Source organism: Perca fluviatilis, chromosome 7 (assembly GCF_010015445.1).
Source record: "Perca fluviatilis chromosome 7, GENO_Pfluv_1.0, whole genome shotgun sequence".
Classification (NCBI taxonomy): domain Eukaryota; kingdom Metazoa; phylum Chordata; class Actinopteri; order Perciformes; family Percidae; genus Perca; species Perca fluviatilis.
This window is the reverse complement of record NC_053118.1, coordinates 3,343,606-3,367,265: the sequence shown is the minus strand read 5'-3', so window position 1 is coordinate 3,367,265 and position 23,660 is coordinate 3,343,606. Positions and strand designations below refer to the sequence as shown.

At 41.2% G+C, this 23,660-nt stretch overlaps 1 protein-coding gene across 2 annotated transcripts in view; it reads right to left on the bottom strand.

Annotated features, from left to right (window-relative positions):
• Window positions 1-215: 215 nt before the first annotated feature.
• Window positions 216-23,660, bottom strand: part of ube3d (ubiquitin protein ligase E3D) — a 34,083-nt gene continuing 10,638 nt past the window's right edge. For both annotated transcript variants that reach the window (XM_039804944.1, XM_039804946.1), the window contains exons 6-11: window positions 23,079-23,151; window positions 22,921-22,999; window positions 21,679-21,787; window positions 20,187-20,329; window positions 11,231-11,369; window positions 216-895 (exon numbers count right to left, since the gene is read on the bottom strand). In XM_039804944.1, coding sequence (XP_039660878.1) covers window positions 875-895; window positions 11,231-11,369; window positions 20,187-20,329; window positions 21,679-21,787; window positions 22,921-22,999; window positions 23,079-23,151 — 564 coding nt within the window. In that variant the 3' untranslated portion in view covers window positions 216-874. The remainder of the gene's footprint in view (window positions 896-11,230; window positions 11,370-20,186; window positions 20,330-21,678; window positions 21,788-22,920; window positions 23,000-23,078; window positions 23,152-23,660) is intronic.

Sequence of the window (23,660 nt, the reverse complement as noted above, 5' to 3'; positions counted from 1 at the left end):
ACAATATGAGATCGTATTCTGAACGAGCCGCCATGACAGTCTGGCTTTGAAATTTGGGACCAGCCAGACCCATGTGACGCAATCGTCCAATCAGCTGCCATGGGTTGCGTTTGTCACGCCCATCCCGCTCGTCATTTCCAGTAACTGTTTTAACATGGGTGTTGAAAGTGGGCACTACGGCAGTAAGAGGTTAGTGCACATTAACAGTGTACTGACGAACCGTGCGGTACACACATGCTCCGAACCGAGACTAGCGAACCGAGCGGTTCGGGTGTTTTTTCATGAACCGTACCACCCCTACTATCTATCTATAAAGTTGATGTCATTCTCCTCCTCTTTTGCATTTACTGGATATGTATTAACATTTAGAAGTCTGGCTCCAACCTGTTTCAACATGAATCTGTTTGAGCAGGTGATCACACACTACCAAACATGTTGACAGAAGCAACCAGAAACCACAACTTGACTTGACTAAACGAGCCATTCCATTCCATGCTCGCTGTATTTCCTTCTGCAGTAATCTCTATTCTCATACTTACTGAAAAGCTGGGCAGGATGTCACCGTGACATATACAAACATACAGTACATTAACAAAAGATTCCTCTCGGGGCGCCCTGGTAGCTCACCTCGTAGAGCATGTGCCCCATGTACCACGGCTCAGTCCTTAACGCAGCGGCCCAAGGTTCGATTCTGACCTGCAGCCCTTTGCTGCATGTCTTTTTTTTTTTTTCTCTCTCTCCCCTCCCTGTCTACAACTGTCCTATCAATTAAAGGCCAAAATGCCCAAAACATTATCTTAAAAAAACAAGTCCCAGGTCCTTATCCAAATTTGACGAGTAGAGCATTGACCTGCTGTCACTGGACCTTTTGGCCTCAAAGTCTCAGGTACGCCACCTTAGAAGAGAGAAAGAAGACACTTTTATTATTCGTCACATACAATCATACAACCATAATCATCATTTAACCCATCATAAGTACTAGGAGCAGTGGAAAGCCACATGTAGCGTCTGGGGAAGAAAACTAAAAACAGGGAAAAGTCAAGAAAAAGGTTAAATTCTATGTGGACACTTAAAGTAAAAATAGATTGACTTTAGCATTTTGGAAAACTCCAGTTGGTACTGTACAAAGAGGATTTTTGTTCCCCAAAACACGGATATACTGGATCTCCACAGTCTGCTGATCGGCACTGAAACACATTATCTGCAATTACTGTCTTCAAACAACAAAAACACCACAGGTGGTAGGGATTTAATCATCTTCAAAAACACACACACACACACACACACACACACACACACACACACACACACACACACACACACACACACACACACAATCAAAGCACAGAAAACAAATCAGCTCAGCCCTCTCCCTCCATCCATCCATCTGCTATTCCTGGGTGTCTGCCTGCTGCAGACAATGGTTGCGCTCCACTGAGGGCTCTATATTGGGATGATGGATGAGGGCATTTGCCTCACTCAAGTCCCTGTCTTCTGTGTCCCCGTGCCAATGTCTGCTCACCACTCGATCGCATCAATGGTAATTCATACAAATGATAACAAACGGCAACTAGAGGTGAACTCCTGTGAGTCTTAGAGCAAGAAAACAAAGTGTGATAAGGAACCAGAGCAATGGGAGTCTACATGGAGGAGAGGAGATGGCTTGTGATTGGAGGGTTGCAAGGTTGAAGCCAGGATAATGAAGTAAGGGAAAGGGTTTTTTGGTTGAGTTGCCATTGAGCAAGGCACAAAACCCACAACTCCTCCTGTGGAGCTGTATATGGCTAACACTAGAGCTGTGACTGCACTGGGCAGCCCCTAAGTGTGAATATATAACTTGAGTAGATAGATGCTGGAATATTATGGAGTCAGGACAGTAAAACAATTTGGCATTAAAAACAAAACCAGAACTTAAAAGGGAAACATTGGCATTGAAACACTTGTATTGGAAAGTTATATTGGCACTGAAAAAAGTTCCACAGAAAAATAAACACAGGCAGTAAAAATGTTTTTATAGTGTTTGCATTTTGATGTGTTTTTCGATGACAATGTTCAGATTTTTTGTTTTCTGTTCTATTTTCTGACAGTGTTTTTCAGTTTCAACTTCCTGTCTGTCTTTCTGTTTTGGAGTTGAGGAGGCAAGGAGAGCGTGACTTCCATATAATCTGAACGCTAAGGAGACCGTCTCTCTTCTGGACCTGCAGTCCGCTCCGAAACGTCCTGTATGACCACGCACTCATTGCAATGGCTTTCCCGAGTTCACCTCAAACTCCCACAGCACAAATAAGTTTCTCTCCGCCATTGTGTTTTTTCCCCACATAGAACCGAGCTGGGCTTAAGTTAACCTTTAACTGACGTTAAGCTGGCTTGGCAGAGGTCCGTGACAGCTACCTAAGGTTAGGCTCTATGTGTAAAAACCTCAGCAGGGAGAAACAGACTTACTTGCGATTTGGGAGATGGAAGTTAGTAACTGAGAAAATGAGTTTTCAGGGCCTTTAAAGCTGTCTACAACTTGAAAATGTAAAGTCCCAGAAGCATACCAGCGCGTTTGAGAGCCTGACAGAAAAGAGGAATCACAAGCACAGGTATCAGAAGACTCACTACTTTCCACTTGCTCGTGGGGAGTACATCTTACTTTTTAGGAATTAACTGTTTAGATTATGAGAAGCCACACAAAAAAAAGGTTCACAGGTAACCTCACTACTTTAAATTGGTAGTGATGCTGATAATATGCTTAAGGGTGTTACACTTCTCTGAGCTCACTGAAAAGCACAGCGAAATATGAAACATCACTGCAAAGCCTTAAGAGTAATACATCTAGCTGTAACAAGAGATATCTCTCTCCATCTCTATGCAACAGCTCTTAGTTGAAGATGGGACTTGACAGAATAGGGGTTAATGTCTGGGTATTTAAAGGTTCTGAGACTGGGCGCCCAGATAGCTCAGTTGGTAGAGAAGGCGCCCATATATAGAGGTTTACTCCTCGATGTAGCGGGCCACGGGTTTGACTCCCTTTGCTGCATGTCACCCCCCTTCATTTCTTCAGCTGTCCGGTCAATAAAGGCCTAAAAATGCCCCAAAAAATAATCTTTCAAAAAAAGAAAAAAAAAGGTTCTGAGACAATGACAAGAGGAGCGAAGCCATGAGGAAGTCTTTGGAGCAAACACATGCTCTTTGATGCTCTATGCCAGGAACTGTTAATAACACTAAACACTTGGCAAGCAGCACAGACAATGTCCCTTCACATGAAGTGAAGAGACTGACAGAAAGAATGTGACAAAAGAAACAAGTTGCTGCAAGTACTACACTCAAAAGGGAAGAGACAGAGATGGGCACGGATATAGTCCTGTCAAAATGAACAAAGCCACTGACCCATATAATGATGCATTTCTATTATCATCCTTGGGTGTGTCAAGGACATGATCCAAATTTAAAACAAAAGAACCGAACAACGGCTTCCAAATCAGGTATGCTTGAAAACTATTTAGCAAGCTAGCGTAGCAGTTGAAAGTTAGCTAAAGGTAATGCATAAATAGTTGAAATAATTAGCTAAAGAGAAACAGTTGAAATAGTTAGCTAAAAGTAATCGATAAACATTTTCAGGTTCTGCCACTCCAAGTGGTAGTAGCAGGAATGCAAACTTGACCAATCATTCTTAAAACACTGACAATTAAATTGTATAATATCAATAAAATTGAACACATTTGGAATATGACGGGTGGTGTCGGTAACGGGTAATTTGAACTCATCACATACAGTAGGGATGTGGGGCTATGCAAGACTAAACCGGCTGGTTACCACTGCTTTAGAGATGAATACGCGTCTTTTACAAATGTCGCAGCAACCTTAGGCTCGGGGCATCCCATACACAACCGATGCAGTATTAATCCACCATGCACTAAAGATCAACTTCAACTAATTAAGTCATTTCCATTACACTAGAGGTAAACAACACTGACTTACCATTACATTTATTTTATTTGTTTTTAATTAAAGAACAATAGTAGCCTCATTTGTATTGTTAAGCGGAGATATCCCGATGTACACACTGATGAAGAACAGCGTCACACAGAGCCCCTGCTCTGTTGATTAATTCCTCTTCTCATCCATTGGTCCACGTGCAATGAATCGAGACGTGTGCGTCTTGGGGGAAGTAATTTATGTGGACAAAGTGCAGCCGCTCCTGGTGGGAAGCTGTGTGGACTGCAGAAAGACTGACGCCATGTATGATCGATTCATGTCCTCAGTTCTTCATTGTAAAACACGTTGAAGCCTGTTTTTTTTTGGGATCAGTTTCTGTCTAACCTATATGCTGTCTCTGTGGGAGTGAGTAGGACTTTAATGAGCTGGAGGCGGGGCGGGGGGAGGTTTTGTCTGGGCTAGAAAAGAGTGACAGAGCTTGAGCCACTTTACAGCCCATTACACTGGCAGGCCCAGGGACGGAGAGCGGGGAACACAGCGGCCCAGACAACAGTAGACATTCCACATGCAGAATAATAACAGGCTGGCTTATGATGCAGCCTTTGAGCTACTTGCACAGCTGAAATTACACAAAAAACACACACATATACACACCCAATTAAAAACAGTTACCTGCAAACTTTGGGTTAGTGCGGTTATAGCTGGGGTGGGCTGTTGGGATTGGTACTATACTATATGAATGATATCTTTATCTTGAACAATCTAAAAATACCACACACACACACACACACACACACATATATACTGTATATATGTATTATGTTATTAAAAATTAACAAAAAAGCAAATAATTCAACATAACACTAGACCACTCTGTTCGAAAAGGGATAGGTGGCAACCATAGGCTTTTCTTGTCCTACCCCCCAGTCTTTACCATAAACAAATCACAATCAAAAAGATAAACCAAACAGACCACTCCAAACAGTACAAAAATATCACTCTAAATCACATCCTAATCCATCAAGACAAAAAGGACAAAAAACAATCACCTTTAACATCAGTGAGACCTTCATTCCTCCTTCCTCACTTCTGTACTTATGGAAAATGTATCTTTTGTAACTTCTTTTAAACGGCATTATAATTATACTATATATTGTGCTGAAGATTAAAAAGGGTGAGCCGTCAATGAGACCCACCTTAAATCTAATGGATAGGACACCGTTTGGTTACATAGTTAATGCAGAACTGAGTAAGGACAAATATAATGTTGGATTACTTTATACATCACCGAATTGGATAGACATTTTGACTCGTCACAGTAGGAAAAGCACAAGTGTTACTAATAACATTAACGATGGCTCTGTTCTATTCAAGTGTCCCAATAAGCCTTGACAGTGTGAGCCAGCATGCATAATATCAGGAGCCTGAAACAAAAGCAGCTAAATGGAATTCTGCCATCATCAATCTTAGCACACCTGTGTTTTTCCTACTATGACAAGTCAAAGCATAGGAGCAGTCAAACCCAACTATCTCCAGTTACCAGTAGCTTTGTGAAATACAACTTTACATTTTCCATCTAACAGAGTTGAGTGATCATTTGAAGTCCGTAAACAGCAATTCTGCAAAGATGTCTGCCTTCTATTGAAGGATATAGAACTAGATGGCACACGGCTTGTGGTGCTCAAAGTGCCAACAAATACATTTTAAAAAACTCAACAGCAATGTCTCTTTCCAGAAACCTTGACCCGTATACTCAAGACAATCCACATACCTAGTTGTGAGCAGTTTAATGTACTAGGAACTATTCTTTTTTTCTATCTCACTACACACACCAACCGTATCACTGTGCAGAAGGAAGTGTACTCATGGAAGAGATGCTCATGCTGCATTAATGGCGCCCTCCTCGGCTGAGCTGTAGCCTTAGCTAGCCCAGATGATTATCGGTTAGCTACAGTTACAGTTGCCATCTAGTTCCATTATATTGGAGAGAAGGCAGACATCTCTATGGCTGGTTATCTCCAGCACTGGACAACTCACACCAACACAACCTTGATTGATAAATGGCACTACAGGTAAGAGGAAACATATGTATTTTTGGGTGAACTGTCCCTTTAAGTGTCCCATGCTGGTGAGCCAGGAACTAGCTCATCTAAATGGAATTCAGTTGTTATTAATGTTATCACACTTGTGCTTATACTGCTATGACATATCAGAATGTGTGAAATGAAAAAAAGTCCATTAGTGCATGGAGTTTGGTGATCTCTCAGCATAGCTCCACTTCAACTTGAGCAGAGGTTTAATCAGCCAGAATAAGTGAAAACACCAGTGTGGGTGTGCTGGGCCTTTAATATCCCTTCATTCTCTCTTTCAAATAAGTGATTTAGAATTGTTGGGTTAAGTTAGTTAAATCCTGTCTCACGCCCACTTGCGTTACTTTCCCTGATGGACTTTAAGACCCTAAGAGATATTGTTGCATCCTTACAACAATGAAGTTGGGGGGTAAAATGTTATCATAGCCATTGAAAATGTTGACCAAAAGCAAAAGCATAAACACAATATAATTTTTTTTTTTTTTAAATGAGGCGAAAGTGATTGCGAATGGCAATGGAAATCATTCTTCTCGAGGAGGCATTTGTCAACTTGTTTTGGAACTTGAGCCTTCCAAAACCAACAGTAGGAAAACCATAGCTTACAACACCCACCCACCCACACTGTTCTTCTTTCTCTCTCACATGTTCATCTCGTCTGTAGCAGATGCAACTCTTCAGATCATCGGAAGCTTCCATAACGCCATCCCACTACATGCTGGTCCTCTTCTGACACTCTGGGTGCCTGAGCTTTATTTTTATTTTTTTTACTGTCTTTCAAACAGAGACTCTCAGACGCTCTCAGACCATCTCCGGTAACTCTAGATGGCTCTATGATCACATTACCTTCCTGTCCTCTGCCGCCTATAGCACACACTTCTACTATCAGGAAGTGTTCAAGTGTGTCCATTTATCACACTCTCTTTACTGCTGTAACCGCTTCCACCACCAGACAGATACTATGTCATTTGTCTGGGTCACTCTATCTGCAGCCTTCTTTATTTCAGCAAAGGCCAATTTCACCCCGTCATGTTGTTACCTCAAAAAACAACAATACAGTTCATCATTGTAGCACAGTGTGTAAGACACAGAAGACAAACAGCTCTGAATTCTAATCATTTTGTCATCCTCAGGGCTTAAGGTGTGAGAGTGAAAATATAGTATTTTAAAGTGTGAGGCACATAACTTTATAACGAGGGAGGGACTAATGTAGGTGTAATAATCAGAATGGCAATCGGACGTAAGTGAGCCCTCTATTTCAATTGCCACGTCTTCTAAGGTGACCAGAAAGTTCTTTTCATTCATTGTTGTTAGAATACACCAAAATCCTTTCCTTAGCCGTACGGCTAGAATAATTGCAAACACATTGCCCCCCTTCTCAGGCCTGGTATAGCATGCTTTAGCTGCATGGTGGCATGCTAAACCGTGATCCCGCTGCAGTATGTACAGGTGCGGTGTTCAGCCATTTGAAAGATCAATACATCACTATCAAACCAACTGCAGAACCTTGGTACTATTGACGGCCCATTAAAGGTGCAATATGTAATATTGTGTGTAATACTGGCAGCTAGCGGTTAAAATAGTTACTGCACTACCAATTTAAAATACTGGAGAGTCGTTTCCCCCGCCCCCTCCTGCCCAGACTCGAAGTTCACGGGGGTTGCCAGGCTGAGACCGCAGCATTCACAACAATGTTGCTAGACGCTTTTCTCACATAGCCAGACATTACTTCACAGCACAGCAGAGTAGCTAACGTAAGATGCTAGTCTCACATAGCCAGACATTACATTACACCACAGCACAGCGGAGTAGCTAACGTTATGCTGGCTATATCGACAGTCATAAAAGCCCGTGCTCACGCGGAGCTCTGTACCCAACTGACAGACACACTTTTTCGGCTTAAAATTACAGTATGAACCGCTAAAAACACAACAACCTCACCGTCCTCTCCACACGCCAGTCAGGCACACTTCCTCGGCTTAGAATTACAATACGAACCGCTAAAAATACCACTACCTTACCGACGGAACACACTTCATTGGCTTAGAATTACGGCAACAATCGCTAAACACACTGCAAACTCACAGTCCTCTCTTTCCGATTTACAGCCCCCCTCTCGTGGCTTAAAATAACTCACCGTTGTCGGCTCCAGCCGCTGAACTACACGTTGTAAACAGCCATGGCCCGCTTGCCTGGTCCTCCCGGTAATGTTAGCAGTTAACAGGGTTAGCATGGCGGCGTTAGCCAGGACCAGTCGGGATCACTTTACTGGCTATGTCTCAATTGTTTTTGCGAGTAACCAACTCTGATACTCTAGCTATATAATTCAATGCGAGTACACAAATGTTGAAATGACATAAAATGCCCGTCCCTAGTGGCTGTGATAAATTAGCCTGAAGCTATGCTTACCTGTTCAGGAGGAAATAAGCGCGCGCTGGGTTTACGTTTTTACAGGTATATCTGGCAACCCGGCCTGGCTGTCAAACTGGGCAGTTGATAACAACCACAGACCAAAACATAAACATAAATTCCGTCACGGAATGTAAATTTCAAAAAGAAAAAATACTGACATTAGCATTGTTGTCAGAAAAGATAGTATTTCAGTTTAACATGTTTCCTTAATATCTGATGAGGCATTGGTGTCATTTTTGGATTTATTACAGTACAAATATTACATATTGGACCTTTAAGTTACTGTTACTATGTTAACCTTTCCATTCTTACAGCACATATGCAATTTACAATAAGGATAGCAGATTTAACACTCAAAATGTGAAGCACTTTTTGGAATGGGTTCTTCCTTTCAGACAGGTAGACAAAAGAAGCTTTTCATTTCTAGCTTACGACCGTTGATTTGCCACCTGAAATAGCAACTGCTGGCAGATTTTATTAGCTGCAGCTAGCTAACTAAGCTAACGTTAGTTGCCTTTGTTTTTTGAAAACATGGACTGTGGCTGATTTTTTTTAACTTATCCAGTTGACTTGTATTGAAACAAGAACCCTGTAAAATGTGTCCTGAATATGTACTTGATGGCTGCGTACATAACATCATGCTAAAAGACTTGAGGCTAACGGCGGATTTCCACCAACTGCAGAACGGCTGTGGATCAGCTCCGCTGCGTGTCGGCTCCGTGCTCCGCCATCCTTCAATACCCACCAGGTCCGGATTTGTTGCGGAACGGCTGCGGCCATGACTGACCGTTGAAGTCACTAGGACCCGCGAGATCTCGCAAATTCACGTATGATTACACAATATAACAGGATGTAGTTTCTATAAACAGAACCACAAAACCATCTACAGTTTGTTTCCATTCCGACTTCAGGCCTGTCTCCGCCAATTATGACATTTTCAAGGTGTAGTGCAGGGAAATATGATCCGCCGTGAGCACGCTGTATTTTATTTTGAAAATTAACCGGATGTTTTATTTTGTTTCTGTGCTCGACTTCCTGTCCCGCACTATCTGCCGTGTGCTTAATTGCTGCGGAGCTCTCCGGCGTCCGGCAAAAATAGAAGCTCTGCGTATCTGCTCTGGAGGGCTGCGGAGGACTCGGAACGCAGCCGTTCTGCAGTCAGTGGAAATACACCCACTGACTTTAATGGAAACCTGATGACTCTGCCGCCGCCCGTTCAGGAGCAGATCTGCAGACGTTCCGCAGTTGGTGGAAATTGGGGGTAAAGCTGTCCAAGCCAAAGAAAATCCACACCCACACAACATGATGATCCATGTATGAGACATGACAATAAAGAAAATAAAAAATAAATAATCTCCCCACACATCTTATTACATGTACAAATCCTCAAACCTTTTCGAGTTTGACAAAAGCATGGTTACTGTCACAACAAAATTGCACACATTTATGAGGTGTGTGTGTGCCTCAGCCTCAGCGGGCCAATAGAAGGGGTGTGTGTGAGTGTGTGTGTGTGTGTGTGTGTGTGTGTGTGTTGGGAGATATAAGGATATTGAGTGCATAGCTTTGTTGGTGTAGGGGGGGATTGGTTTTAGGAAGGGGGAACAATTGAGCACATGATAGTTTTTAATTGTGTGACTGTGGTTGTAAAATTGTATATTTTAATGTTTTGTATTTCACTTGCATGACATTTTTATTGTGTTATGACCTGTTAAGGGACTACGAGCAGAAAATAGCACTTGTGCTACAACCTGGCACAGTGCATCTCTCCTTGTTTTTATACAAGGTTAATGTTAACTTGTGCATTGTCCCCGTTTTAAATAAAATGAATCTGAATCTGAAGAGGAGTGTGCAGAACTAGTTGTCCTTAAATTAGCATTTTAAGTATAAGGAAAATGTACAATCTGTAGCGAAGGTGTCCATCAAAATTAAGAACACATTTCCTTTAATGTTTTGCTCCCTCTTGCACACAGAGGGGTTGTATCTTTTTTGAGCTATTAATGTGAAGTATTTACACAAAAGATATACTTGAATTCGTTATTTTTTCATTGCAAGGAAGTATTCCTTCTTCAATGCATTACTCCTGTTTAGATTAAGAAAGACTTTGAGTCTTGAAGAGAACCCTCGCCCCACCTAGGCTAACATCAAAACAGGCTTCACATGATGAACAGCAGCAGGCGTCCTTCTCAAAGGTTTGCTCACCACATATTATTCCAGCTCGTGTATTTTTTTTTAGCAGATGGGAAACTTGTTTAAGTGGTTGGAGTCACCTCCTAAACTTCCTGAGCAGAAAGTGGAGGATAATGGTGCTAATTACCCCTGTCACTATGTTTAAAAGGGCTAGGAGAATAGAGTTGTCAGCAGAGTTAACACCTCCTATTTTCCAGTCAAAGGGTTTTCCTCGGCAACTTCGAGCTAAATATACACATTTTGCACAATTACAGGTGTATAGAAGCTGGAATAAGGCTGACGTAAGTAAAACCTTACATTTTGACCAACATAATCTCTAAAGCGAAGCAGTTAACTGAAAGCTCTGAATCATGACATTAATTAGGGTGGGATAAAAGCACAAGTCAAGCACTACTGAATAATGGATAAACAAGGTGCTTTAAGTAAAAAGTAAGTGAAATAAGTGACAGCTGTCAGCTAAAAGAGACCCTGCCATTTTTACAAAATAGGGGGATAAATTAGAAGACGTTCAGCATCTCTCTGCTTAGATTACACAGTATCATGGGAAGCATTTTACAAATGTGAAAAGATATGTGGCTATGCCGAGGATCATGCCTTAATCATCATCATAGTAATTGCCTCACCTCATAGTACCTCATGCTACGCATAGAGGCAGGAAGTGCAGAGTTGCTGTCATCTATCACTTGCAGCAGCTCCTCGCACACCTTCAGTGGCAGCACCACGGGATGTCCTATGGCATTGGCCTCCCAACTAGATACAATGCTGAACACACACACACACACACACACACACACACACACACACACACACACACACACACACACACACACACACACACACACACACACACACACACACACACACACACACACACACACACACAGTAGAGCAGGAGTGATTTATAGTGACATTATACAACCACGATGATGCCCAGAATAGCTGTTGTAAATCCCATGATGAAGCATTTGTCCCGATGTTTTAATGAAGTGCTTTTTAACTGTAAACTGAACTAGATTACTAGGGATAAATAAAAGTGGATTGATGGTGAGTGTGAGTGTGTGTGTGTGTGTGAGACGAATAGAAGAGGGGACTGAAAGGAGAGAGGAGGAAGAGTGATTGAGAGAGGAAAGATTGATGCTGTGTCAGTGTGTGGAACCAATCCAGTTTGTTTGGGTGACATTTGGCCATCTGTGCAGTTCCTGAGAGGGAAAAGTCTTTTTGCAGTACAACTTAAGACATCCCACTGAAGAAACACTACTACTATTATTAAAACAACTATTAAATTATGTTTACTCTGCCAAATTAAAAAAAATTATTTATGTATTATAATTTAATCGGTTTACCTTATTAGAGAAAATAAGGTAAAAATTATCTGACTCCAGCTTGTTAAATGTGAATATGTTCTAGTGTCTTCTCGCCTCTGTGACAGTAAACTGAAGATCTTTGAGTTGAGGACAAAACAAGACATTTGAGGACGTCATCTCGGGCTTTGGGAAACACTGATCGGCACTTCAACATTTTCTGACATTTTCTGATCAAACAACTAATCGATTAATTGAGGAAATAATCAACAGATTAATCGACAATGAAAATAATCGTCAGTAGCAGCCCCACATGCATGGAAAATCTGCTATTAGCCACTCAAAAACTAGTGTCTTCATTAGGTTTATTAGGTCTATCTGCTCATCTGCTGTATACATATTGACCCAAGCCAGTCTACATCATAATTATTTGTGCATGGAAGTGTAGTTAATGTTATCCACAGTTAGATTTGACATATCAGAATGTATTTTATAGGAAAGGAGTAACCCTTACAATTTCTACTGGACTCAATTTCCATATCCATGAGACCTCATTCACATTGTACTGGACTGCGATGGTGCCTGCGACTTTCAACTCATAATCAAGTCACTGCCATTAGTGACAAGAGTAATCCACTTAGGCATTGGCTCACCGGTTCTCCAGACAATTATTGGCAGTTTTAACAACACATACTGCAACCTCTAGCTGCAGTCGACTGTACCGACTGTATCCTGAATAAGAGGGCCATCATCCAGGGAATTCAGCTCCCAGGGCATAACATTTAATTTAAAAATGTCAGAGATGAGTGATGAAGGATGAGTGGTAAATTATGTAGGGGGAAATGGAAGTGTGAGTAACACCAGCATTTAGCTTTGCAAGACTTCAGAGAAATGTCAAAAATAGGTGAAAAGAAAAAAAACAATACGCAGTTCAAATGTAAAGACTTTCAAGGAAAATTGTGAATGGAGGGAGTACGATAAATTGGTCAGTCAGATAAATCGGCTGATATTAGCATACCGCAGCTACACTGAAATCAGAATTTGTGTCGCCTGAAGAAATTGCAGTACAGAAATGTGATGTGTTTGGGATCATTTAGAAACCGTGTCACCAGCATACAGTAGCTTGTCCACCAGAGAACACTGACAAGTTATTTTGCATCTAAAATGCTCAGCACATTATCTTCCTAACATTTCTTAAAAAATAATTATCAAAAATGTTGTTTGGATTTTTGTAACACTCCAATATAAATTCTGGACTGCTTAGAAATGTTGGGCTGTAACAATAATAATAATAATAATAATAATAGCTCTTAGGTCTAAAAAATAAATAAATGTGTGTTTGTTTTTCATTTCTGGCAGGGGCAGTATGAAATAATTCATACAATAAATGAAAAGCGGAAATTCAGAGGCGTTAATTCTTATTCTGGCTTGACAAAAACAGCAGTAGACTAGAGGTCGATTAATCGGCCGATTTTTTTTACATAATCGGCATCGGCAAATATCAAGCCGATTAATAGGCAGGCGCATCTGCGGGCAGCCTGGTGTTGTTGTTGTGGAACACGTGTTCGACGCACGCTGCCCCTAGAGTCAGTTACCAGCAGAGTGAGCAGACCTCCTCCAGCGCCTAAGGAAGGAGCTGTTCCTCGGAGAAAACGGTAAGGATTACATTCTTATAAGTCGTATATATTTAATGAAAAACGTATGACATGTTACTGCCAACTTCGATAAAAAACATGAACAGGCGACATGACGTTCGGCTACTTTGGATATTGATAGCTGTCATGTCACAATAATTAAGCTAGAATTTTGCAATCACAGACAGTGGATCTGAGACTTTTATTATTTGTTCCGTTTGTGTGTCTAATATTTGAGAGGGTTGTCAACTCAATGCAGAGAAAGAAGTTGTAGTTAAAAGAGACCACCGCACCATAGGCTAGTGAAGGACTGTTGGTACAGAGTAGACCCGGTGCTAATATGGCACCTGTGCCTTAACGACCCGTATCTACCGGACCGAATAGCAACGCGGATTTCTGTACCTCATTTGGGCGCCACCAATATGCCTGCATTGCTCTCTGATGCTCCGAAAACGAATGTTAGAATAACAGAAACATCGCAGCAAGTGACGCTAGTTAACATTACACTCGTCAGCAGCTAACGTTAGCCTACCGTTAGCTTGCAGATGGATTAAACACGATTAAAATGCTGACAGCTAAACGGTGTAAAGTGTGATTTATTTCACTGTATAGGATCCAACAGCAGGATGTTAAGCAGTGTGCTGCTGCCGTTGTTTAGCTACTTGTCTGAAGAACAACACAGACGGTGCGTCGCGGTGCATTCAAAGTTGTTGTAAAATACCCTTTTGCCATGGTGGTTGTTTTTGTGGTTCAACAGCAATTTACTAGTGAAATACGTTATTGTTATAAGTTATAGTTATTACATTATTATTAAATCATTTAATTTTGACCATATGGCCTAAAGTTGTTTTCCCCCCTTAATTAGGTTTTGTCCATTTGGCTTTGTCTGTCAACAAACAAAACAAACCAAAAATACATGTTTCAGGACAGTTTTTGGGAAGATGATAGAAACTTTTTAGCCTTGTATCACTTACAATGCACTGAATTATTAGCTGATTTATAAAACAAATGTTAGATTTTATATCTATACCTATCTACAAAATGACTTGAAGAAGATACTATACAAAAATACTAACTTAACCTTGTATTTTCATTGTCATTAAGTCAAAGAAAACCACCCCCTTATGGCAGCGCTTCACCCAGCCAACACCAAAACAAAGAAATGCTGCTGGTTGCTACTGTGTGTCAGCACTACTATTGTTAAAATGGTCAATTTATTTTATTGTTCTCAGCTGTTTGATAAATGCTGCTAAGTGCACTAAACTTTATCTTTTAACTGAAAAGTTTATTTGACAAAGTTACATTTATTTTCTTTCTTTCTTTCTTTCTTTCTTTCTTCTTACCAGTTTTGTTTTATACAATATATGTTTTTACATTATACATGTTTAATGTAAGTATACAAGTGCAGAAGTGTTCAATAAATGTTTTTGTTGAGAAATTTTGTTTTTATCGTAAGTACTTATTAGTGTTAAATTTTATCTTTCAAATAGAGGTTAAAAACAAGCAAATATCGGCCAAAAATAATCGGCATCATATTTCAGCCATCGGCCGACCCTGATTTCAAAAGATCGGCATCGGCCTGAGAAAACCCATATCGGTCAACCTCTACAGTAGACCAATCAAAAGTTCCTGTCAAGTCTTGTTTTATCGGGACGATGTCTCTTAGTACCCAGCATGCACCTTTGGTGCTACTAGGTATGCTAATATAGGTTGTTTTTTTTCTTACTGACGATAGTTGAACCTTGTTAACTGATCATTAACCCCTAACCGACAGGCAGGCATCGGAGTCCCAGCTCACCGGTCCAGGACACTTGGACATACTTTTCGTGCTCGGCGTCCGTGGACAGCTGCCAACTTGTACCGGCCGCGCAGCCACGATGTTCTGTGCGTTGTCGTGGACACATGCAGCCACTTTCCTGGAACAGCTTATGCGTCCAGTGTTGCCAACTTGGCGACTTCCTTGCAATATTTAATAGGGGTGTGAATCTTTACTGGTCTCACGATTCGGTTATGATTATCCTGTCACCGATTCAAATTGATATCCCAATGCATCACCTCCTCAATATTATTATATACAGTATATGGCCACACATGGTTTTCATCAACAAATTCAAGAAGTCATATATATATCTGAACTCCTTTTTATTGTATCTGCTCTTAAAAAAAAGACACTTCCTGAATGTAGTGGAGTCTGAACACAGCAACAGACAAAAGGAAGAAACAAAAAAAGCAGCGACCGGAAAATCAACAAGTAACATCAGTAGGCAATCATCGATTATGGTCTGTCGCCGCATCGATGCAGACTCGTCCAGGTCCGCATCGCGCTGCATCGATGCAATGATTCATTTCAACACCCCTAATATTTAGCTACCTTTCAGACCCTCTTAGTGACTATTTCTAAAAAGTGAATAGCGACAAATTTAGTGACTTCAGAACATCGGGAGAAGCAAGATATATTATAATTCATTCCCATGCATGCTGCTCAGAGTAATCACAGTCCACCACTCTTCTGCCAACAGCACGGGTTCGCTTTCTCTTCTTCCGCGGCTTTATGCAAATGATACGTAATGACATCACCAATATCCAAATTAGTATGACGTCATCTAGCAACTTTTAGTGACTTTTGGAGCTAGTGCTAGCTACTTTTGATTCTACTTTGATTCTACACTGATTCTACTTTCATTGATTCATTCATCCCTGCAACTGACACAAGTCGGCAGCTCTCCGAGCCCATCTCCAACGCATCCACCTGCGAGGCTGTCAGCTGTGTGTCTGCCTGGCATACTCCTGTGTGTGCAGGACGGTCGATTTAACCCGCCAGTCCTCATCGATATAATGGCATGTGTCACGTACCCCTTCGCTGTGAGCGCCGTCAGCAGAGAGTAGGGATGGGCATTTGATTACATTTTCTTTGTCGATCGTCGGGAGAATTAACGATCCACTATCGATTAATAATTAATATTTAGGGCCCGAGCGCCGACAGCGGCGAAGGCCCTATTGAAACTGAAGGAATTATTCTCTTTCTTTCTTTCTTTCTTTCTTTCTTTCTTTCTTTATATTATTCTTTTTCCCGTCAAATGAATTGGCTTTTTGAGGGCCTTAACATATTCAAAAACTCACCAAATTTGGCGGTCGCATCAAGTCTGGTGAAAATGTACGTATTTTAAGGGTTTCGGGAATAGGCGCACAAAAATGGCTCGCTAGCGCCCCCTAGAAAGTTAAGAAACTTGAGCCCCTGCAGTGCGTTTAACGTAGACTCACGAAACTTGGTACACATATGTAACATGTCAAGATGTACAAAAAACATCATTACAGCCATACCCTAAACCCAACAGGAAGTCCGCCATTTTGATTTCAAAGTTCGAAATTAGTGCGATTTTGGCCATTTCCACATGTCATACTTTAACGAACTCCTAGAGATTTCATCCGATCAACTTCAAACTCGGTCTGTGCAATCTTAAGATGTTAAAGATGAAAGTTGTTAAAAGAAAAACTTTTCGTCATAGGCGTGGCGTGTGGGCGCCATTTTTTGCGTTTCGCTGCCGAAACAGGAAGTGGGTGTAACTTCGAGTGTACGTTGTCCGATTACACCGAAACTTTTCAGGATTCATAAAAGTCCAACCCTGAGGACAAATAAAGGCCGATATTTACTTAAAGTCATAGCGCCCCTAGTGGCAGCAGGAAGTAGGCCTAAAAGTCAAGGTGCTATACTTTAACGAACTCCTCCTACAGATTTCATCCGATGGACTTCAAACTTGGTCTGTACCATCCCAACACCTAACGATGAAAAGTTATTAAAGAAAAAACTTTTCGGTCAGACGGTCTATGGGTGGCGTGGCCATTTTGAGTGTTTAGCGATGAACAAAGAAGATGTTGTAACTTGAGGTTAACGCGTGTCGTATCTGTCCAATTTCTCACGATGGACAAGGGTCCAGGCCTGAGGACATCTACAGGCCAAAATTGACTTTCGGTCAATAGCCCTGGCCACAGGAAATGCGCCTTATATGACAAACATCATCCGATTTACATGAAACTTAGAATGTGTGGTCTACATGTGATACTGAGCCGCCTCCTATAATATGACCACGCCCACTTACTCAGGCCACGCCCCCTTTCATAACATTTGAACCGTTTAAGGTAGAGTCTTGTGTGAGGTGTCATTGAACTCAGCAGAGACTTCTTTCTTCATTGGTGATGGTTTGACCCGCCACTTATGCTTAAGCCCCGCCCCCTTTCTTAAAATTTGAACCATTAAAGATAGACCCTTGTGTGAGGTATCAATGAACTCAGCAGAGACTTCCTTATTCATTGGTGATGGTTTGGCCAGCCCCCTATGTTGAAGCCACGCCCTTTTTAATAAATGCTGACCCATCTAAGGTAGAGTCTTGTGTGAGGTATCATTGAACTCAGCAGACTTCCTTCTTCATTGGTGATGGTTTGATCCGCCCCCTATGCATTAGCCACGCCCCTTTTCACAGCTAATGAACCGTATGACGTAAAGTCTTGTCTGAGGTATCGTTGAACTCGGCGGAGAGTTCCCTTTTCATTGGTGACAATTTGCGGCGTCTGAATGCCGCGCAAATGCATGGTCGCAAGGAGCGGAGTCCGCCGGTAACCCAGACGCGCACCGAGGCGCGAGGGCCCGTCCATCGCTGCTCGCAGCTTTAATTTTATATTAAAATTCATTATTTATTTAACTTTTTATAAATTAAAAATGCAATGAAAATACAAAAATACAGCGTGTTTTTCCTCAATGAGATCTTAATTACAAGAAGAACAACTTATGCCAGTTAAACTGGAGGTTATAGATATAGATATAGATCATAGATATATGCGCGGCGGTGCGGCACTCTGAAGGAGCAGAACCTGCAGCTGCGAGCCGGCGTTCTTAAACAGTGTCCCTCGTTTGTTCCAAAATAATAAATAAAAAGAATTATGTTAAATAATAACTTAACCAAACACATAATAATACTTAGAGCTGACAGGTTTTTTCAAAATGTAACTCAGAACTATCCAAGGCACGGACAAAGCCTAATAAAAAATAACCAGTAGGCTAACTCAGACACAACTTCTGCACCAGTCTACTGATGTTTGTTTAGAAAGATAAGCATGTTGACATGATCTGGGGTGAGACGCGACCACTACCTGGTGACCGTCAGTCCAGCCACCCAAAACAGCCACGTTGCCGGGATGCACAGGTACCTCGGCGCCAACTTGGCCAGCCCGGGGAACCTTATTCCGTTCTTCGTGGTGAGTTTCGTCCAGTCTGGTGATGGTACATCGTGATGAAATGTGATATGCTGGTTCTATTATCCATGTCAATGAACTTGCAGGTCCCTTGGGTAATTTTCTCTGCTCGTTGTGCATCGCAGCTCCTCCGTGCTAACGCCGAGTTCATGCTAGGTTAAGACAGAGAGAAACATGCACCGCGGGCGCCACCGACATTAACCAGGGTCGGATACACTTTGTTTAGTGGTCGGCTGCATCATTTGAGCCGTGGCCGTGTTGTACTTATATACGGCATCTCAGTGTTTGCAGTAACTAAGTCAGCCAGGTAACTGAGCATGGAGTCAAATATTGTCCCCGGGTGGTCAAATGTTTAATTGCTGCCACACTGTGAAATTAATTTCATTGCTTCAAGAATCAGACTATGCAACCAGTATTAGTTTAATCGATAACAAATTAACGTCATCGACAAAATTCTTAATAATCATTTATCGATCGTCGATTAATCATGCCCATCCCTAGCAGAGAGACAGGAATTTAGCAGAAAAAAAGGAGCGTAAAACTCATCACGCTTGTGCAAAGTTTGCACAATAACTAGCAGTTAACAAATGGACTGAATAGCCTTTTTTTGTATTTACAACTCAAAAAACCTTTTCTAATATTGGTTTTAATAATATTGTTTTTAATTGTTAACTGATAGTATTAATCAGTTAATCAATAACATCCAGTCCATCCAGCTCGTACAGATCATCATTTCATTTAAATGCACTCTTACTGCTTTGACTGTGAACACAAAGCTTTCTCCTTTCATACGAGTTTTACCTCTAATTACCCTTTCTCCGTCAGTCACCCCGTGGGCTTGTCAAAATGGTAGAAACAACAAAACTTCTCTGTTCTGCCTTCACTCTACGCGGCCTGCCAGGGAGAAGGTAGAGGAGGGAGGGGGGGTTGAGTGCTGATTCAGTTGAAAATAATGAGGGTGGAAGGCTTATCCAGTGGTGTCCTGCTGTACTGAACATTGAGAACCACATGCAGCACATCCACCTACACCTCTCTAATGCATCACAGCAAGGTACACAGAGCCTCGCTCCAGTCAAAACAACGTGCTGTATGTGCAACAAACACGAGCATGGCTTATGCAACTGACAACATGGAGATGATAAACATCTTTGATGGCAATCTCACTCGCAAAGTAATAGACAATTATGTCTGAGCAGGGACCCTTAGTGCAAGTGTTCTAAAACCGAAAATGTGTTCACCAACAAAGTCGTCTTTCATCCCTTGCAGCGAGCCGAGGCAGGTGGTGATTGAGAGGGTGCGTTGGAAAGATGAAAGGATGAGATTAAAAAGAGGAAAACAAAGAGAGGTGGTGGTGGGGGGGGGGGGGTTGGCAGATGTGGTAAATATTCCTGACTTACTCTCTGTGTTGGATGCCTGTGTCAGAGCGGGCGGTGTAGAGGAGTTTCAGGACTCTGGCTGATGGACTGTGAAGAGAGCTGTCTCCCCCGACACGCGTCTGTGGGACCGACGCTGTGATGGAGTCGCTGTTCAGCAGCCAGAGCTGCAGGGGGAGCACACAGGTCACTAAACACAAGCCGGACGTCACATGGCCAAAGGAATAACACTCCACCACATAAAACACATGCATCCACTCATGCACGCCCGCCTTTAGAACCCCCCCCAAAAAAAGACCCCTCAACACATGATGTTCCAGTGCTATGTTTTAGTGCAAACATGGTAAATGTTGCCGACTCTCCCTTAGCTGTTACTCTAAACTTTAAACTAATGTTTACCGTGAAGGAGAACCAGTACACACACGGTTGTTTCTTTCTTCTTCTTGCCGTTTCTTTTGGAACAGTTTTGAAGAAATCAATGGGGTCTAATCATGACTCCAACTATTTAATTACCCCCTCTCACTATTGTTTCTGAGCTTAAAAGCCAAGGAAACATGTTGTACAGCATTACGCCACCCAAACCTTTCTGTTTTGACTTCTGTAACTTCACACGTCTTTGTCTGTGAAAGGCATTTTGATAAACAAAATGGATATGTGCGCGTTCATGCATAATTCACAGTATATTTGGTGCAATAAAAATGCTTTATGCTCATTTCTGTATTTTGTTACCTTCTTCAAATGTGCAAGTTCAGTTTGTGGCTGTGGGGTTACCAATTCAACATATTTCTACATATTGGGCTTTAATAAAGGTCAACAGAAAAGAAAACCTAGTTGAAGAAAAAAAAAAAAAGATGGTTGATTTTGCAATTATTACTATTTTTTTCTCATTCAACAATAAGGAAGTAAGGCTGTCTAGTGTTTCCCACAGAATTAGATTCTATTTGTGGTGGTAGCTGACCCGGGGTGGGGGGTGCACATGCGGAAAGAGGTGCAGACTTCTTATATTAATTGAACTGCAAATATTTTTATACAAAATTCTGCAGGTAACAATTCAAAATTTTAAAGTGCTCATATTATGCTTTTTGGCTTTTTCCCTTTCCTTTATTGTTTTATATATCTTTTTGTGCACGTTATAAGTTTACAAAGTGAAAAAGCCCAAAGTCAATTCAACACAGGAAAATAACATTTTGTAAAAAATAAAATGTGTCAAATATCACCTGCCAGCTTCAGTCCAAATAAAAACAATATTGGAATATAAACACTTTTACACTCAAATGTACTTTAAATGACATGCAATAGTGTGTGTCGCTGCTGTTCTACAAAAAGCCACTTGTATTAATCCACTTGTCGCTGATTTTAAATGAGCTAAAAGCCTGGCTGTATACTCAACAAATCACAAACAATCAGTGTCAATCACTCAAAGAACCTGCCATATCATCCTTTTTCCATTTAATAAATAATTGAGTATTTACTCAATTTCTCATGTGCTTCTCTGATTGTGCCAGCTTGTTCTTACCAATAAGAAGGCTTTTCCATCAGGAGTCTGGACAGAGAAGTGGAAGGTGCTCATTGAGGTGGACAGCCCCAACAGCCTGGCTGCTAACGTCTGCTCCAGGTAGAGGGATCTGTCCACAAGAGACAATGTTTCATTATTTACATATTTAGTCTTTATAGAGCATATTAACTAAACCTTCTTGGTCATGCACTCACAGTAAAACAGAATGATGAGTAAGAAAAACACTAACACCATATTTTATATTGTTTGTATATGTTTTTCTTACTCATCAAATGCCTCGAAGATTAAGTTATGGAAAATATGTTAAATTTTATAGTCATGTGTCGTTCTATCTAAAATGGTAGTGTAAGTCAAATAATGCAGCCAATCATTGAGTTTGTGTACAGTAGCTTTAAATGGTTGCAGGATTATTAAAATGTTTAACTCATACCTACAATCATAATTTTTTTTTTAATGATTTATTCTGATATGGGTTATTGCCCTAAGGTTCAGCAAAATCCAGTCAGTAGTGTGTCAGATATTGGATGAGATGAAGTGATTTATAGTTATTTGCTAATTTTATTGTGAGGGACAAAAATATATGTCAGTCACAATCATCTTCTCTCCTATATAGCCATATGTCATCTATTTCTATGGAAGCCCTGAGAGCCTTGTTAGTGGTGTAGAAATAGCGATTTCTTTTTACTTTACCCTCTGCCCCGACGACTAGCGTTAGACGCTAATTAGCGGTTTGTGCTAAAACTAGTCAAATTCGATTAGCATGAAAACAGATCCCAGAGAACGGTCGACTCGGTACACGTGTTATTAACCCCCTAGGTTCATTTTGCGCAGGATTTCTCTTTTAACAGGTGAAAAAAAAGGTTTGATAAAGTTCCTTACATATTTTCCATATGTAGAAAAGATTTTTAAATAAAAATAGAACTTTTTTTTCACAGATGATAGATAAAAAGTAAAGTAAATAATCCTTCCAAAACTTTTTTTTTCACTTGGCAAAACTTTTGGGCAAAACTAGGACATTTGTTTGAGGAATTTAGAACGATTCTCCTGGCAAAAGCTTTTTTTCTCAGCTATTCTTAAGTCTGAAGTAAGAGAAAACTATTTAGATCAGACTAAGAAAATGGATGACCAAATTGTTTGGGTTTTTTTGCCTCTCAGGGCTTCCGTAATTCCCCTATGAAAGAATGTGCTTTAACAGCTACAGTTTCCTAATTGTCCCCACTAGAAGTCCAGATAAAAACCTGCCTGTTAAGTGAAGCCTCTGGCATTCTGTCTCCCACAGCGGGTTCCACCACCACCTGTGTGATGTACAGTTTCAGGCTCTCTGTAAGATACAAGAAAGAAAGGCTCATAAACGCAGTTAAAAATGATGATTAGAATCTACAGTACAGAGTGATGTATACCTGGTGCGACGGCCTCTCCCAGCACTAATGAACAGCTCTTGCAGGAGACGAGTGCCAGTCGGCGGCACGTTTTCTGTACGTGACACAGGTTAAAAAAAAAATAAAAAACCACAATCAATAGCCACTATGACCAGGATGGAAGGCAGAAGAGGAGGGGAAACAGAGAGAGAGATATATGGCATGCAGACTGTTACAGTTTTTGTCTCCCGCTCTTTCTATCTGCTTCTCTTTCTATCTGCCTCACTTTCAGTCTTGCACTCGTGCAGAGAATGGCTAATAAAAGAGTAGGGAGATCAATCGTCATCTGCAGAGGGCTAGAATTTGACTTTGCTGATGCAGCTGTCTGACAAGTGTGTGTGTTTGTGTGTGTGTGTGTGTGTGCGTATCGAAAAATGCCTCGACATTCAATACCCAATTTCAATACCTAAGGAGTAAATCTCATCAGTGTCCGTGAGCCAATAAGCACGCAGCATGCCTCTACCGTGATCCAATACTGCTTGTGATTGGCTATCTAACGTTACACGTCATAGAGACACGCAGGAAAAACTCTACGTTACACAGAGACTTTTATAAAATTGGTTT